The sequence below is a fragment of the Bubalus kerabau genome, chromosome 2, assembly GCF_029407905.1.
Source record: "Bubalus kerabau isolate K-KA32 ecotype Philippines breed swamp buffalo chromosome 2, PCC_UOA_SB_1v2, whole genome shotgun sequence".
Classification (NCBI taxonomy): domain Eukaryota; kingdom Metazoa; phylum Chordata; class Mammalia; order Artiodactyla; family Bovidae; genus Bubalus; species Bubalus kerabau.
The window spans coordinates 126,413,753-126,432,601 of record NC_073625.1 but is presented as its reverse complement, the minus strand read 5'-3'; the positions used below and the strand labels follow the sequence as shown (position 1 = coordinate 126,432,601).

The 18,849-nt window shown below is 39.6% G+C and overlaps 1 protein-coding gene and 1 long non-coding RNA gene across 4 annotated transcripts in view; one reads left to right on the top strand and one right to left on the bottom strand.

Moving 5' to 3' along the window:
- MASP1 (MBL associated serine protease 1) overlaps positions 1-4,990 on the bottom strand; it is a 51,260-nt gene extending 46,270 nt beyond the window's left edge. Inside the window, exons 1-2 of one of the 3 annotated variants that reach the window (XM_055568764.1) lie at positions 4,583-4,990; positions 4,196-4,299 (exon numbers count right to left, since the gene is read on the bottom strand). Coding sequence is in view for 2 of the 3 variants with exons in the window: in XM_055568763.1 (XP_055424738.1) it covers positions 4,583-4,587 (5 nt within the window). In the remaining variant the exon portion in view is untranslated. The remainder of the gene's footprint in view (positions 1-4,195; positions 4,300-4,582) is intronic. The other 2 variants (XM_055568763.1, XM_055568766.1) reach the window with 2 other exon arrangements.
- Positions 3,779-18,435, top strand: LOC129643730 (uncharacterized). The gene is made up of 5 exons (XR_008710459.1): positions 3,779-4,476; positions 4,826-4,945; positions 13,046-13,096; positions 14,676-14,806; positions 15,564-18,435. It is a non-coding gene; the product is annotated as an uncharacterized LOC129643730 (long non-coding RNA).
- The last annotated feature ends 414 nt before the right edge of the window (positions 18,436-18,849 follow it).

Here is an 18,849-nt window from a genome sequence, read left to right as displayed (position 1 = left end):
CAGCTCCCTGTACATGCTTCCAATTAGAGCAATGCTTTAGGCACGGCTCTGAAGTTAGGTGTATTTGGGTTCAAATCCCAGTTCACTTCCTTACTGGCTGTGAAATCTTGGGGAATTAGTCTCTGAGTTCAGGTTTCCTCAAATGTAAAGTGAAGATTATAGTCTTTAATTTACAGAGCTCACATGAATATTAAGGATGATGTATGTAAAGGGCCCAATATAAAGCCTGGTATATAATAGATAATGAATGAATGAATGAGCTAAAGCATGAATGTGGGGCTGGAGCCTTATTAATATATAGTCTAAAAAGTAAGTTCTGGGGAACTATACCAGCATTTTAACATTAATAGTTAGAATTTGGCTAATCAGAAAGTTGTTTCTCCCAACCTACCCCTCCCTGCTCATTAAAAAGATGCATATATGTGTCTACATGCATATATATGAATTTTTGAGTGTATAAACACAATGAGATAACTGCAATGAAATTATCTAGCTGTTTTATATAATATTTACATAAAAGGTAAATACATAAGTGCAAAAAGGCCTAGAAGGGTATCACTGGGGTATTAACAGTGGTTATCTCTGAAGTGGTAATATAAAATTACACTCAATAAAAATGAGTGCTTTCAATTTTACTTTTGAGTATGTAAAATGTTCAAATTGTGCTATTTTTTCAATTAAGAAAAATAGAGGTATATTTTTTTCCAAGGCCCCTACAATAGCAACACATGAGATGCAACTAAGGAAACAAAATGTTTTCATCCAATTGCCAGGGTCAATATTTTTATAAACCAATCTGTGGAGGAAGGGCCTCCAAGGCAGAGAGAAAGGCAGGCATGGGTCCAAGCTCTCTGATGAAGTAGTAGGAAAGGTAAGTTTGAAAACTCTGGCTTGCAGGGGTCAGGCAGCCCCACTTTGAAATGAGGAAATATACTGATATTTCCAACCTGCACTGGAAATTCTGGCTAAGTGCCTCTTGAGCAAGGGAGGGCACTAGTCTTGGGTTGGAAGAGCTGGATTCCAGTCCAGACTTTTATTTCATTCATCTAACCCATCTCGGGGAAGTCATGTAAGGTCTCCCTCTCAACCTCTTCATTCATTAAGCGTCATAGTAATGACATCCCCCAAGGCTGCTGTCACAATAAAGGATTGGAGAGTAAGTACTTTGTCAGCTGTCCAGCTCTAGTTAAACATTAGTTACTATTACCCCATCAGGTTGCTTCCCGAAAAGCAGGGGTTAGGAATGAGCTTTGGTTCCCAAACTGGACTTCCCTGCAATAGCAACACCCGGATTATGCAAGGCTGAAAGGTCAGTTTTCTCCACTTCTGCTTTTTTCACACCACATGGAGAAGACCCTGAGCTTCCTGCTGCTAGTTCTGTCGTGGGCTGGCCCAGGCGGATGGCTCCATCTATCCTCAGAGGCCTCAGACCACGTGTAGTAGGCAACTGGTCAGCGTAGGAGGAAGGCCTGTGAAGCACTCTGTTCTATTTTGTTTGCATTTCAAAACAGTTTCAAACATATGAAACAAATCTCTCTTTTCACATAATAAGCCTGAGCATATGCTCACTTGCTTGCTTGCAGGGCTGCAAATCAAAGAATGTAACTGGCGGCTTCCATTTCCCATCACGCTCTCTGAGTGTTTTTGGCTTCTTATCCACCAGGCACCGGCTGTACAAATTCTGACACCTGCTATCTATTCTCCGACTAATCAAAAAGTTTAGTTATGTTTGCTTGAAATGTCACAAGTAACATATAAAGCCGGGATTTCATAAGCCCTACTGTAGGCACAGGCTCTGAGGAATGCATAAAAAATGCCAGCATATAGCCATGGCTGTGGAACGAGTAGCACTTTCTATCCTTTCCATTCACTCCTCACTTCAGCCTACGCAACACCAAGACTGTTTTGGGATAGAAGAGTTGAAAAGGTTTGTGTAGATCTCTTTGACAGTCTTACTTGACAGAGGACAAAAAGGATACCCCAAGAGGTGACATGTCACGCCCAATGCCATATGGTGAGTTAGCTTCCACAGAAAAAAGCAATAACAAAAGCTCACAGAGGAAGCTGGGTCCATGCCCATATCATGCCTAGGCATCTGGCCAAAGCAATTAATCCTGTGAAAAATAATTTCGAAAACCCATAGCTTTATTTGAAAATTAAAAAAAAAAAACTAATACAAAAGTATTGCGTTTAATTGGTCAGATTTTAGTTTAATTGGTCTGGAGTGAGGCCTGGTCATTGGCATTTTTTTAAAAGTACTATAAATTGTTCTAATGTGCAGCTAGGGTTGAGAGCTGCTGATGTACAATAATATACTTGGTTGAGAGTCTGGCACAATATTATAGAAAGAAATCCTAAACTTGGAGCCCAAAGATCCAAATTTGGGTCTTGGCTTTTTCAAGATCATCAGTGTGGCTTTGGGCAAGTTGCTTAACTCTTTTATCCTCATGTCTCCATAAACCCTTACCTCATCCAAAATCTGAAGACCAGATGCAACAGTGACTATACCAGTGCTTTGTAAACTCTGAAGTGTTGTGTTTGTATGAGGCAAGACCTTTTGGAGACTTCTGCTGCTGCTAAGTCACTTCAGTTGTGTCCGACTCTGTGCAACCCCATAGATGGCAGCCCACCAGGCTCCCCCATCCCTGGGATTCTCCAGGCAAGAACACTGGAGTGGGTTGCCATTTCCTTCTCCAATGCATGAAAGTAGTGGAGCACTTTTCCAGGAGAAGTTTTGCTATTGAACAACTGAATTCAATTCAGCCAGTATGGATTGTATGCAATGAAATGATCGTATGTATGAAACAGACATTATGCTAGGTACGAGGCATACAAAGGTGAACAAGCCACAGACCCTATTCCTTAAGGAACATTCAGTCTTGGAGGAGGAGGTGGACATTTCAACATGATAATATTAAGAGAGATAACTCCCAAGGACAGAAAAAGCACAAAGGATAAGATGCTGACTCTGGGGAAGCTGAGCAGGGAAGAGGAGGTGATGTTTGAGCAAGCTTGAGTGATCGAGTCTTGTAGAACAGTGGTCCGCAACCCATGGGCCGGCCGAGGACTGGTACAGTCTGCCGCCTGTTAGGAACTGGGCTGTGCAGCTGGAGGTGAGCAGCAGACCAGTGGGCAAAGCTTCATCTGTCGCTCCCTGTAGCTTGCATTACTGCCTGAACCCCTCCCTCCTTCCCCCCATCCCTGGAAAATTTTCTTACATGAAACCGGTCCCTGGTACCAAAAAGACTGGGGACCACTGCTCTAGAAATAGGGGAAATAAAAGAGTTGAGGGATGAGCAGATGCCAAGACAGAACTGATCATCGGCCCTATAGTTTGGTATGGCTGGGGTCCTGGGTGGTAGGGTGAAGACTTGAATAGTGGACAGATGAGTCAAATTGTCATTCCATGTAGATGGGTATAAATCTCATCTCTTTCAGGAGAAAGGAAAATGAAGTTAGACAGCAGGTTTAACATTACAATGGATTTAAAAAGAACCGAGTGATTGGATTAACCTTAAAGACCTGATTATCTCTCTAAACCACAGGTAATCTGAGTTCAAAGAGTTAACACAGCCTGAAGCCCCTCATTGGCCCCAGACCCTGAAAAGTTGCTAGGTGACTGCAGAAGAGAAACAAATAGAAACCCTTTCCCAATTGAGAGTAAAATTAACGGGAAAAGAGGTGTTCAGAGACTTAACACATCTCTGGAGTGTTCGTTTTTTCTTTTTTGTATTTTTAACAGTATTAGCACTTATAAGTAGTAAAAATAATTATGGTGGCTGGATTTTGACACTTAGAGAGGAAAACTTACAAGAAATGTCTGGTAACAAGCAGCTAGTAACTAAGTATAGGCTGAGACATTGGAAATATTGAAGAGCTTGGAAACAATTGCAATTTAAAATCTTAGGTTCAGAAACAGGAAGACTTTTTTTTTTTTTTTTTAATTTGAAATATCCCTTTAAGAGTCATTTGGTGCAATTCATAGCCTGATTCATGCTACTGGCGGCCTCTGATTTCAGTGAGAAATGCAGAAATTTATAGGGGACTGTAAAATGTGGACAGGTTTTTGCTTTTTTAAACTGAGGTTTAAACTAGCAAACTTCTGAAGGTTTAAGAAGCCACAGAGCTGAGCAATGGGAATCTGGTTTCTTTTCCGGTCAGAACAAATAAACACACAAACACATATTTAACTCACAGAGTGTTGGAAGAGAGAAACCAGTGCTCTTTTCAAAGGAGGAAAACAAAAACGCAACCTTGTAGGCAACAGGAGAAAAGTCACATTGGCCGGCGGGCAGCACCCTGTGTTGGCAGAGGAGAAATCTGAGCTCCAGCGGCACCGGCGGCATTTGCACACAGCCACAGCCTCCCGTTTCAAGTTGCAAGTCTCTGGAGTCCCAGGCAAGGCCCCAGCCTGGCTCCCTTCTCAGAGCCCCAAGAACTGATGAGGAGCCCCTGCACCAACCATAGGACACGCAGGTGAGTCTGCCCAGAGACAAGGTCAGACCTTCCAGAGCTACTTGGCTTCTGGTCCCTGAAAGCCTCCCCCCACCCACCCCATGCCCACTTCTGCCCTGGCACTCACCTCATTTTCCTGCCTTGAGTGCTCCTGGCTGCCTGGTCCCCTTGGCCTGGCTCGTCTGCGAGCTCGTCCCCAGTGTGGTATCAGCCTTATCTTTGTTCTGAGGTCCCTGTGTGACTCTGGAATTGGCTGGCATTCTCCATTCAGGTCACGCCTTCCCCTGCCTGCAACAGATCCCCTCTCCCCCTCTCTCCCTCTGCCTTCTCCTCTCTCTCTCTCCTCTGACTTGCTCTTACACACACTCAGAGGAACCTGACAGAACAGAATCCGTCTTCTTCCTTACAAGATCTCCTCCTCCAGTTCCCTCCTTCATCCTGTACGGCTGCTTCCAGCTCCCGGGAGAGAATCACTGAGCAGCTCAAATAGGTATTTGTATCACCGTGTGTGTGTGTGTGTGTGTGTGTGTGTGTGTGTAGACAGTGGAGAGGGACAACGTCAGCTCTCCCTAGTCTCCCTTGCCAGATGGCTATAATTCTCTGCTCGTCTTCAGGACACTGGCAAAAGGACATCAATTAACCAAGGACAATACTAAGAAGGCAATTCTAGTATCCTACACTAGGCAGGAAAAAATGATCCAAATCCCAAAGCTTGTCTGTCTACAAACAACCACAGGCTTTTTGGTGAACCGAGCAGCTGGCCGGGCTTGTGAGCTAGCAGCCAGTCCTTCACTTGGCTAGTTGTTCCTCACCACTTGAAAGTGAGGCTTGAGCTTATTACCAACTCAGACTGAGCAGGGGCCTGTTACCGCCCAGGGAGGACCCACCGCAGTCAAAGAGCCTCACACCCCATGGCTGTGAAGAGACCTGGGCCTGTGTACGTGGCTAGACCCAGGGATTGTGAAGAAAAGCAGCACCGGATCTCAGCCGAGCTGAAGAAGGAAATTTCCTTTCTCCACAACCATGACCACCAGTCCTGAACAAGGAGAAGGATGTCTGGTTATAAAAAGTACAGTTCACTGATACCCTTTTCTGTGTTAGGCACAGGGCTGGGTGCAAACGTCATCTCAATTATTTCCACAAACTTGAGAGGGTCACACTATCATACCCATTTTACAGACAAGAAAACTGAGGCAAGAGAGGTCCATAACTTGCCTAGATTATCCAGCCTCTTATTACTCCTACTGCTATCACAGCTAACAGTTAACATTTACTGAGCACTATGTGTCAGGTACTGGTCTAGTAATGGGTTAACTGCTTTTGATTGTCTTTACATTTTGCAGAGCTGAGTAAGTAATATTATTCCTGCTTCCAGATGAAGAAACTGCTCAGAGAGTTTAAGTAAGTCACCCAAGATCACACAGCTAGAAAGTGATGGGGAAAAATCTGAGCTGGTATCCACTATGTTGTGCTGCTTCTCACTAACATATTATAGTGCATATGGCATTACAAATACATACCACATTCACAGAGAAACTCAATTTGAGGCATTTTTTGAAAAGAGCAATTAGACTCAGTCAGAGTTAGCTATAATCTTTCCTTTCTATTCAAGCGAACTGTGTACTTTGGACTCAAGAACATCTCTGATCCTATTTCCTCATCTGGAAAATGGGGTTTGCTATGAGACTTAAAGGAAATTATTCTTATGCTTTTTTAGCTGTTCAGTGTACTCAAGAGACGGCTCCCACCCATTCCAAGCAAGGCGGCAAACACATGCATTCTCCACACTCTGATAACACTGCTTTGGCACATTTTGGGGAACAGTGCCTTGAATCTTACTGAAGTTCTCCTTGTTCCATTTTTTCTCCAGTTTCTCTGTTTTATCACCTTTAAAGGTCAACTTCGCTATGCTGGGCATTATTAAGAAGCTGTGTTTGATGTTGTGGGTGCAAGTATATGCGATGAGGAAATGTTTGAACCTAGGCACTGTTTTTGCAAAATACTGCTTTCTGGTTTATGCAAGAGACAAAAAAAAAAAAATTTGTAAAAGTCCCATTAAGAAGACTCACAGGCTCCTCAGACATCAAATAACTCTCACCAACATTTTAATGATTTAAGTGTAAATGAATCAGAAACACATGGACTGCATTTCTCTTGGAATATACAAGCATTTTAAAACCAAGAGAGGAAGAACTTGGCACAAAGAACCCTGTGCCATGCAGAGGGCCCTGCCCACTAAAGACATTCCCTCCATTAGGGCTGCAGATGAGCTGGCCCTCTCCTAATTTAGGGCATATCCAGGGAAATGCAGTCATTTGTTCTGGGCAGAGAGGGGAGAGTTTGGGAGGGAAAGCCATCAGCTTCTCCTTGTAAAGTGTCACAGAGCCACTGAGCCTCCCAGAATAATTTCCTGACTATGTTTTTTTTTTTTTTTAAGGCTGCCAACGCTCAATGGGAGGCATTTGAAATATGTTCTGAGCCAAAGTTCTGCCAATATACAGCAGAGCTGATATGTGCTTCCTTGGGAGTTAGCCAAGGCTCAGATGGAATCTGCATGAAAACTGGGTGGCTCAGGACTGATCTGGCCTGGATTCAGGGCAATTTCCCATTGTGTGGGGCTGCACTGGTGATACCGTCCTGATCTTTTGATAAGAACGTCCTGGAGCGACATGAATAAATCATGAAGAGTGGGAGGAATGGAAAAGACAGTGGCCTAGGAATAGGCTCAAACATGGGTAACTCATATGTGACCTTGGGCAAGTCACCCATTTTCTCTGCTGCAGGAGGGGAAGGAGGGACATCAGTTTGCTCTACTATAAACTCAGGGGATAGGAGTCCATTGGGAGCACGGAGCACATGTAAATGTGTGTGAGGACTATGGAATGAAATTGCAGTGGGGGTGGCGAGGTGAATTGCTAATAATCTGTTAAAAGTCAAAGAGCCCAGAGTGGCCTTCTAATCTTGACACTTGCTTTTATCTGTGGTTATAATATCACATCACTCAGGATTTAATCACAAGTATTCAGAAAGATAATTTCTAAGAAGATTCAACTTGTTTTAAAAAATGTTGATGAAAAGGTTCACATACTTACATATGTAAGAAACTAACAGTATGTCAGTTAGAATCATAAAAGTGTAGAATGACGGATGTTGGCTCAACATCCCGTTTATAGTAAGGGAAACGGATCAGAAACCTACTACTAACAGAGTAAATACTACAGCATTCCTACAACTAGAGCAGGGCTTTGTTTACATGTTCTACCAAAGTGTTTATTATATACAACTCTTCAGCACAGACTTTCTGGAATTCCATGAATGCGTTGGAAAAAGTAAAATATTTGGGCAAAAAGTTTTTATTGACCAAATGTGAAATCCAGGCTTCCTATAGAATATCTAAAAACTGATAAATGGCCCCAGAGATTACACCTTAGAATTAAATTTTGGGTTATTCAATACACTGACTGACAGAATGCTGGAAACCCTGACTTCAGAAACTATCAGATCATCAGACTAATATGGGAAATTAAAAAAATAACAATGCCTGAGCTTCATCTCAGAAGATTCAAATTCAATGAATCTTGGGAGGGGCTTTTGAATCTATAATTTTAAAAGCTCCCATGCACAAGTGTCCCGTTTTGGGTACACATAATGGTGTGTCATAATTAATGACATCTTAGATTTGATGTAATATTCTTAGTATCTGCCAGATACCTTCATGTGCATCACTACATGTAATGTTGACATGTGTTTCCAGATGAGGTTCAGAGAGACTAAGTATGCCAACAAGAGGATGATCAACATCTAGAGCCTTGTACTCCTGACCCTAAATCCGGCTCTGTTACTCCTCATCTGTAGACCCCTGATTCTGCCTGTGAATTTTGAGCATTCATGAGCCATGCTGTCATGTGACTGCAAGATTTTAGGGGAGGGAAAAATAATTTATATGCAAAAAATAAACTAGGCTCTATTATGGGCTTAATTGTGCTCCTCCAAAATTCATATGCTGAAGCCCTAACTCCCAGTATCTCAGAATTTGTTTGGAGACAGGATCTTTAAAGAGGTGATTAAACTGGAGGTTGTTAGGGTGGGCTCTAATCCAGTATGACTGGTATCCTTATAAGAGGAGGAGATTAAGATACAGACAACACAGAGGAAAGATGGGGTGAAGAGACAGCCATCTGTGAGCCAAGGAGAGAGGTCTCAGAAGAACAACCTTGATCTTGAACTTCCTTAAAATACCTGCCAACACCTTGAGCTTGAATTTCTAGTCTCCCAAACTGTGAGAAAATATATTTTTGCTGTTTAAACTACCTAGTCTCTGATCCTTTGTTATGGCAGCTGGGCAAACTAATACAGACTGTCTAATAGAAGTTCTCCCAAAGCATAAGTAAGCCCATACTACCATAGTGTTAAGCTAATTTCAAGCACCACATACATGGAATTAACAAACACTGGGTCAGTTAAGGTTTTGTTTGGTAGGTGATAAGAGAAACCTTGACTAGTGCTGAAACAGAGTTTATTTTCCTTGTGTAGCAAGAAGTGAGGCAGAAGGTGGGCCTGGGGACATTTTCTTTTTTTTTTTTTCTCTTCTGCCAGTCCTAGGAGGGGTGATGTGTCCTAGGGTTAGGTACATGAAAAATAGACCATCTATTATGGGCTGAATTATTTCCTCCCCCAAATCATATATTGAAGCCTTAACTCCCAGTATCTTAAAATATGAACATATTTGAAGACAGGAGCTTTAAATAAGTGATTAAGTTAAAATAGGGCTGAATGGGCCTAATCTAATTATTAATGTAAGAAGAAGAGTTTAGGATACAGACAACACAGACAGTAGGTAGACCATGAGGGAATGCAGTAAGAAGGCAGCCATCTGCAAGCCAAGGAAAAGGCTCTCAAAAGAAACTAAAGCTGCCAACACCTTGATCTTAGACTTCTGGCCTCTAGAACTGTGAGAAAATGAATGTCTTTTACTTGAGTGACCCAGTCTGTGGTATTTCAGTATGGCAGCCCTGGGAAGCTAATACACCATCTATACTTGCCTTACCTTTGCTCACCTAAATATGTTTGTTACAAATTATAGTTGCTATTCACTCATTTTAGGTCTCCCCTCCCCCAGAAGTTCCTCAGATGCTAAGACCACATGGATCAAGAAGATACAACCATCAGACAGGATTAATTAGGCCTTAAGAAGCAAATGAATAGCAGGGGTCAGACCTTGTGTAAGGTCAGGGGGTTCAGGACTATCACCTCCCTAACTCTCTAGTGCTGTTTCATGACCATTACTTTTCCAAACTCCTTCTAAATTCCCCTGCTTTTCTATCATTCTGGCACACTCTACTCATCTCTACTACTGTCATCTTCCAATTTCTTTACCCTATCCTCTGTTCCTTTCATTCATAACTTAGGCATGTGACACTATGCTCACCTCTCCTTCCCGATTCCTCCTGACATCCTGAGTAACAGTGGTCTCTCATTGCTTGACCTAGTTTAATGATGATTTCTTCCATTTCACCATAGCCAGCTACTCTACTTATAGCTATATCTATGTCTGAAATCTCACTCTTGTGATACCCCATTCCCTGACCACTGTCCCCCATCTTTCTAAGTCTGACTTCTTCAATAACCCAATAATTCAACCTCATCAGGATAGCTAGCCGTCTAACACCATTCCAATTCTAGTCTATCAGATTCTCTTGGCTTTATATCTTTTCTGCATTCCACAAATAAGCACCATCACTCCTTAGTGGATTCTTTTTTTTTTAACCAGTTTCTCGACTCTCTTCTTACTTAAGAGGAATGATTCTTCATATTTCTGGTAAATCATTGAGAATCTAATGAAAGCCAGATTCCTTCTGTTTTGAATATCCCCAACAAGACCACATAATTCATTCCCTCACTCCTTCATTTCTTTCTAAAAATGTCACCTTATTAGTGAGGTCCTTCCTGGACACTCTATTACTTCTATTCTCACCCCCATTTGCTCTCCCCATATTCTGCTTCATTTGTCTTTGTGGCACTAGCCACCAGCTAAGATGGTATTTATTTTAAGTTTTTATTGGTTTGTTGCTTGTTCTCTACCCCATTAGAATAACACTGTCTATGAATGGACAAGTATTTTTGTATTTTTTTTGTTTACTGCTCTATTCCCAGTACCAAGAATAATGCCCTTGGCCTGCACAAAATAGGACCTTAATAAACATTTGTGAAATGAGTTTTCTTCCAAGAAACATTTAATAGGCACTATTCTTCAAATTTGGGATATAATTACAGGGGCTTGATGGCTCTCCTAAAACCATGAAGCTCAGAAGCTCAATTGTAACCAGTCTTCTCAAATATTCCTCATACATCCCACTATAGTTTTAAAAATCATTACATACTGATCACTAGCAAATCTACTACTTCTTTAGTCTAAATGTCTTTCCATAATTCCTCATGCTCAAGTCAAATGTCTATTTTCACCTCCCCCTCAAGGTTCCATTAGGCAGAAGTCATTTTCTATATCCAACTTGCTCATTCTCTCATATGAACAATGTTCATGAACTACTAGCAAATAGAAATTCAAGCCAGATATTTGCATGTCATCACTGACTTATTTTTTCCTTTTCTTCTCATCTGCCATCAATCAATAACTCCTATTGTTTCCATATAAGTATCTTTAAATCCATCATTATGCATAACATCCATTCCCCATTGCCCTTGCAGTAGTGGAATGATTCATTAGTTTTCATTGGATTATTTCAATAACTTCTCATTGGTTTCTTTACCTTTAGTAAGAAAGGTATACTCTTATAAGTATACAAGTCTCATTAATTCTCTCCCTTTGATAGACCTTTCAGATCCTTCCTTTGCCTAGAGAATAAAATAAAAATACCTTAGAATAGCCTTTGAGCCTTAACGTCTAATGCTGCCATGAAACTGAAGTAGCCTGCAGTGCTGAGCCAACATGTGGAGGACAGCTGCCTGGAGAATGGCCTGGATCCACAGCAGACTTTGCCTAAGCGAGAAAGAAACTGTTGTGTGAAGCCACTGAGCTCTTGGTATTGTTTGTTACCGTAGATAATTTAGCCTGCTCTGACCGACACAATACTCTTATATGGGTTTACTCTTTCACCTCTGTATTTTCCCCCAGAACCAGCACGCCTACACATCATACTTTAATGTCTAGAACTGGTACCAAACTAGTTTCATATTCCAGATTTTATCATGCTCTCTCATGTCTATAGGCACTTACATACTTGGTTCTATTGGTCTTTAATGCTATTTTCTTCCTCATTTGTCTATAGAACTTCCTCTTATTTATCATTTGAAATCTTTCTTAAATGTCAGCTTCTCTGGAAAATTTTCCCCAATCATTCAGAATGGAAGTAAACACTACCTTTGTTCCTTACACTTAAACTTTAAATTATACTTTAAATTGCATGTGTCAAATTATAAAGCAATTTTTTTTGTTGATTTGTGTCATTCTTTCATCACAATAATTTGAGGGTCTGAACAATATCCTTTGTACTTTCAACTCAATAAATGCTTATTGAATGTATAGATGTCTAAATAAAATTTTAGAAAGATATCAGGACAGGTAAACATATAATTAAGTCTATAATTATAAATTATGATGACTGCTACACAGAAAGAGAACTATGAGAGAGGCTAATAGAAGGGCTTAATTTATGCAGAGTGGTCAGCAAAGTCATGGTGAACTGTTATTTAAAATCAATAGGAGGAGTACAAGTTTGCTAGTGAAGAGCTGGTGATTTCTCAACGATGGACTACCCTACTTGGACATCACACGTATGGAAACTCCCCATTTTTATAACCCAGTTCATAGAAATAATAAAGATATAGAAATGTGAACAGCTGCACTCAGAGGCAAGAAAAGGAATGACCTGTGGATGAGGAAGTGGGAAAGTCCATAAAAGGAAGGTGGTAGATGAGAAGCTATGGCAGTGAGTTTCCCACAGTGGGAACCCATCTTGACCATGTGGGGGTTCTTCATAGTCCCTCTGGGGCTGACAAGACTGTATGTAAAGTCACTGGGAAAGGAGAGAGAATCACCAACACAGAAAAATTGCCAAACAAGAGTCAACAAATATTTCTCAAAGCCTATATATGGAAAAGTGATACTAAACTCAATAAGAAAAGGGTTTCATGGAAGGAAATAGAGTTAATAGAACCACAAGAACAGAATTTTAAAATAACTGTCTCCAGAAAGTTAAAGTAGGGGATATCATCTATGAGACAAGGAGAAAGATTTGAAATATAAACAGGTTGAAATGCAAAAAAGAAGCACTGGACAATTAATGAAATTAAAGTAACAATTTGCATTTATTAAATGTTTATTGAAATTAAAAAATAAGATGCAATTGTAAGTATAAATAGCTGAATGGCTGCAAATGAAAAATTAATTAATGATTTGAAAAATCAAGCTGAAGAATTCTCTCAGATAAAGAGATCAGAAGTATAGAAAAAAAATAAAGGGATATAGATTCTGAAGTTCTTACATATGTCTACTAGGATTTTCTTTAAAAATGAAATAAAGAGGGGGAATGTGAAACAATCTTTGATGATATATTGGCCTTAATTTTCCCAGAATTGAGAAAAGACAAGAATTCTCAGACTGAAAAGATCTACCAAGGCCCAGGTGAGATATTTACATAAAATTAGACCTAGAATCCTTGTCATGAAAGGTCAATGTATTAAGAATAAAATTAGAATCTTAAAATTACCAATTTTTAAGAGAAAAAAATTAAATTAGATTATCATTCATACATTTTCACCAGCCACGTGGAAACAAAAGGGAAATAGAGAATATCCAAATGTGAAAAAAGAAAATACCTTTAAATTTATCATTTTTTTACTAAGGATTATGTACGTGAAGCTGAAATAATGAAGACGTTTTCAGACTCTAAAAAGCCTACCATTTGCAGGCCCTTTCAGAAAGAGTTACTGGAGGATGTTGGAGCTGGTTAGCGTTGGTGAAATTGTGGAGAAATAAGCACATTAGAACCTTGGTGTCTCAGATGGTAAAGAATCCATCTGCAGTGTAGGAGACCTGGGTTCGATCCCTGGTTTGGGAAGATCCCCTGGAGAAGGAAATGGCAACCCTCTCCAGTATTCCTGCCTGGAGAATTCCATGGACTGGTCTGGTGATCATGGAGTCACAAAGCCCCTGGGTTCACAAAGAATTGGACATGACTGAGCAACTAACACTTTCAACACTTTCAAGTACACACGTATCATGCTTGTCAGAACATAAAGTGGCCTGGCTACTTGGAATACAATCTGGGGATATTAACAAAAGAAAAATGGGCATATCCTACAAACCAATAATCTTACCTCAAGATATCTGTCTCAGAGAAACTTCCATTTGCAAACATATTTACTGTAGCATTATTTGTCAAGGTGAAAAATGGGCTTCTGTGGAATAATGGCTAAATATAATATAGTCATACTATGGAACACAAAACAACAATAAGAAGGGATACGGAAGATCTATTGATATATGCATCAACCTGGATTTATCTCTAAGATTTACTGTTGAGTGAAATGGGCAGGTTGAAGAATGGTATGTGCATTAGGATACAATTTATTTAATGAAAAAGCAATAGGTTCAACACAAAATAAACATTTTGCTCATTTCATAGATATTTTGCATATATTTTGCATGTATAACTGACAAAAGTGGAATGAAATAAATCACAAATAACTAGTTACTTGTGTGGAGGATGTGGTAAGAGGCTTTATTCGTATTTATAATAACCGAAACTTTTAGTGACTGATCAAGGCTGTTTAAGCAGGGAATTTTAAGGGTAAAAGAGGACTCTGGGTATTGTGAGGAAAATGGATTTGGAGGCCAGTTTGGAGCCTGTTGCAGTACTTAGGACCGTTAGGCACTCTGGGCACAGAGCCTGGGGCCCATGAAAATGTTTTAATTTCTTTTAAAATCAGAATTAAAAAATAAAATGATAATGGATATATAATAAAGAATCCAGTTATCTTTGTAGCAATGCAACACTAAAATATAATATTTATTTGTTTTTATTTATTTTTATTTATTTTTTAATTTTTATTTATTGTTTATTTGTTTATAATATTTGTTTATTTATTTATATTTTTATGAATAAAGCCCAGGTTAGGAGAGAGAATGCCTGAATGGATTGGACTGGTGGTGGTGAACATGGAACCCAGAGGATAAAGACAAAATATATTTTGTCTTTCAGAAAAGCCTGAACCTGACCATAGATTGAGAGTGAGAAATTGAGGGAGAGGAAGACAACAAAGACAACTCCCAGAATTCTGACTCAAGATTGTGTTGTTGCCACTTACTGAGATGGGGGAAGAGAGGTAGAGGGTGAGTGGGGGTCAGGGTGTAAGGGGACTTGCATGCCACACTAGATACAGAAAATCTACTAGGCAGGCTGGGGATTTTCTCAACTCTGGATAAGTGCGAGAGTCACATGGGGAGCTTGACAAATTCAAATTTCTGCCACAGCTCCCAGACTTGATCCCATCCAAAATCTTGAAAGGGTTGAGGAATGCTGACATTTTAGGTCACAGAAAGGCAAGATTTTTAAACGGAGAATGACCTGATCAGGTAGCATTTTGTTTTGTTTTTAAATTCATATTTGATAGCAGTAATGAGTTCGCAAGAGATTGGAGGATAATCAGGAACTATAATACCTAACAAACCCAGGCTGCCTGATTCTCAGCCACTCCCAGGCTAGGAAAAATTTAATGGAACTAAAGCTGTTTGGAAAAGAGCTGAAAAGACCTCCTGGCCAGACCCAGCCCAGAGCACAGCTTGGCTGAAGCCCAGGGGCATTTGGGGCACATGGGCCTTGGGGCCATCAGCGTTCTCTGGCCAAACCGCAGTGCTAATTTAAATGTTCAGTTGTCACAAAACAGTGACCCTGAACCATAATGAATTTTTAAAAGCAGGATTTTAAGTAAAGTATTTCACACACACACACACAAAAGCATTGCAAGAAAGCTGGCCATCCCTCAGATAATGATTTTTAAATGGTGGGCTTCAAAATATTTTCGGGCCCTAGATGAGGGGGCTGAAGCAGGAAGGGGCACGAGCTCTGTGTGTGTCTTTACCCATATAGGACTGTGAAGTATGACTCTTCTGAAGACATGCCAACAGACCCTGATAGTTAACATGATACTCAATGCTGCGCTCATCAGGACAGTGAGGGTATTTGGGTAAGCTGTGGTAACTCTCCGGGCCTGAGTGGTTTTGTTTTTCCCCACAAAATGGGAGAAATGACAGCACTTTTTTTACATCTTGTTCAAGGAAACAGTTGTTCTTAAAGTCTTTTAAATGAGTGATACCTTTGGGATTCTAAGGAAAGTTGACCTTCTCTGGAGAAAAGTATAAAGTTTTCCTGTATCTAGATATTTATAAGACTGGTGATTAATCCTTGGTGAAGTGAAAGTGAAATTCGCTTAGTGGTGTCCGACTCTTACGGAATTCTCCAGGCCAGAATACTGGAGTGGGTAGCCTATCCTTTCTCCAGCGGATCTTCCCGACCCAGGAATCAAACCTGGATCTCTTGCACTGCAGGCGGATTCTTTACCAACTGAGCTATGAGGGAAGCCAATCTTTGGTAATGTTTATAAATCACCTGCAAAGCTCCTGGCCCTTTGTGGAGATTCAACCAATAGTAATTGTTATTAATATAATTAGAAAGTAAGAGTAAGGACCATAATAGGTATAGAAAGAAAGTGGCCTTCAGGATGGGCCTGAAAAGATGAGTAGGCTTTCAACAGGCCGAAAGAAAAACAAGAGCTACAGTAATGGCAAAAATTGAAGTAAGACTCAGTGATGAAAGGAGTTTGCAGGATGAGTAATACTACTGAGACTTAGCTCCGTTCTAGGTGTGATATGCATTATTTACTTCAACCTGCACAATGAGATATTGTTAGAGAATAGGGAACAGAGAAAAGGAAATGTTCTTACTCAGAATTACCCACTCCACTTTGCTCCTGCTTCCTTAGCAAATAATTGATTATTTTTCTGTCACTACAGGTTCATTTGCACTTTCTAGAGATTTAAGCCAATGGAATCACATAGCATATATTCATTTTTGTCTGGCTTCTCTCACTTAGCATAATTATTTTGAGATTCCCTCATGTTGTTACACATGTAATTAGCTCATATGTCATGATTCGCTTATTCATCTGTTCATGGACACCTGGATTATTACCAGGTTTCAGCTATTACAAATAAAGCTTCTATGAACATTCATGTATGTGTCTTTATTTGGAAAGATGCTTCTGTTTTTATTTGGTCCATCTCTAGGAATAGGATGGCTAGATCAGATTGTCGATGTATGTCTAATGTTTTAATACACTACCAAACACTTCTCCAAAGTGGTTGTACAATTTTACATTACCATCAATAGTGAATGAGCATTCCAGTTGTGCCATACTTGTGCCCAAACTTGGTAAGTTCGATTTTTGAAAAACTTTAACCATTATCATATATATGTAGAGGTATCTCACTGGATTTTAATTTGCATTCCCCTAATGATGAATGATTTTGAGCATTTTTAAGTGTTTTCATTCATGTATCATTTTTGGTAAATTGTTCAAACCTTTTGCCTTTTTAGAAATTTTTTGTGTTTTTTGTCTAATTATTGATTTATTTATATATGAATCCACTGTATATGGGACTTCCTAGGTGGCACTAGTAGTAAAGAATTTGCCTGCCAATGCAGGAGACACAAGAGCCATGGGTTTGCTCCCTGTGTCAGGAAGATCCCCTGGAGGAGGAGATGGCAACCCACCCCAGCATTCTTGCCTGGAAAATCGCATGGACAGAGGAGCCTGGCTGGCTACAGTCCATGGGGTCATAAGGAGTCCGACATGATGAAGAGTCTAAGCACACCACTGTATATCAGATGTGCAATTTGCAAATATTTCTCCCTCGTCCACAGCTTGTCTTTTCATTACTTTAATGTTTTTTGCAGAGGAAAAGTTTTTAATTTTGATGAAGTACAAGATCAATTTTTTTCTTCTATAGATCATGCTTTTGGTGTTGTATCAAGAAAATCTTTGCTTAACCCAAGTATTCACAATAATAAAATACCAGGTACTGGGGGTTTAAACAACAGACATTTATTTTTGACATTTATTTTTCAGTTTTGGAGGCTGGGAAGCCGAAAAGCAAGGTGCCACAGATTGGGTTTCTGGTGAGAGCCCTTTTCCTGGTTTGCAGACTGCCTTCTTGTGGCATCCTCACATGGGAGAGGGAAAGGGTGTCTTTTCTTATAAGGACGCTAATCTAATCATGGGCACCACCCTCATGATCTCCTCCAACCTTAATTACTTCCCAGTTTCCACCTCCAAACTATCTCACTGAGGGACAGGGCTTCAATATACGAATTTTGGGGGATACAAATGTTTAGTCTGTAACACCAAGGTCACAATAGTTTTTCCTTTTTTAAAAAATTTTATTTCTTCTAAAATTTTTAGATTTAGATTCACATTAGGTCTATGATACTATGATTTACATTTTGGTCTATGATCCATATGGAGCTGATTTTTGTATATTGCATAAGATTTGGACTGAAGCTCATTTTTTAGCATATAGCTATCCAATTGTTTCAGCATCACTTGTTAAAAGGACCATCCTTTCTCCACTGATTTGCTTTTACACCTTTGTCAGTTGTCCTTAAGTGTGAATTTGTATCTGGTTTCTCAATCTGTTCTGTTCATCTATTTGTGGATCTTTATGCCAGTACCACATTGTCTTAATTACTGTAGCTTTAGAAAAATCTAGAAATATGAAGTGTTAGCTCTCCTGCATTGTTCTTTTTCAAAGTTGTTTTAGAAAAGAGTTTGTTAATTCCTACCAGAAAGCCTGCTGTGATTTTGATTGGAATTCTGTTGAATTTATACATCAGTTTGGGGAAGAATTGGCATCTTAAGAATAATTAAGTATTCATATTAAGAACATTCAGTATTCTTAAGTGAACACCATATATCTCTTAACTTATAAAGTTCTTTAAAATTTCTCTCAGTAATGATTTGTTGTTTTTAGTGAATAGTTCTTATCTACCTATTGTCATATTTATCTCTAGGCCTTTCATAAATTTTGATTTCATTGCATATGACACTTTTATTTTGATTTCTGATTGCTCATTGCTAATATAGAAATATAAATGATTTCTTTCTGTCTTCTGCAATCTTACTGAATTTACATTTTAGTTATAATAACTTTTTTTAAGATCCCATCAGATTTTTTACATAGATGATCATATCATCAAAAGAATAAAGACGGTTTTACTTGTTTTCTTTTCCTTGCTTTGTTGCACTGGCTGGAACCAAAAGTGTAATATTGCATAGAAGTGGAGACTGAACATAAAAGTTTTATTCTTGATCTTATGG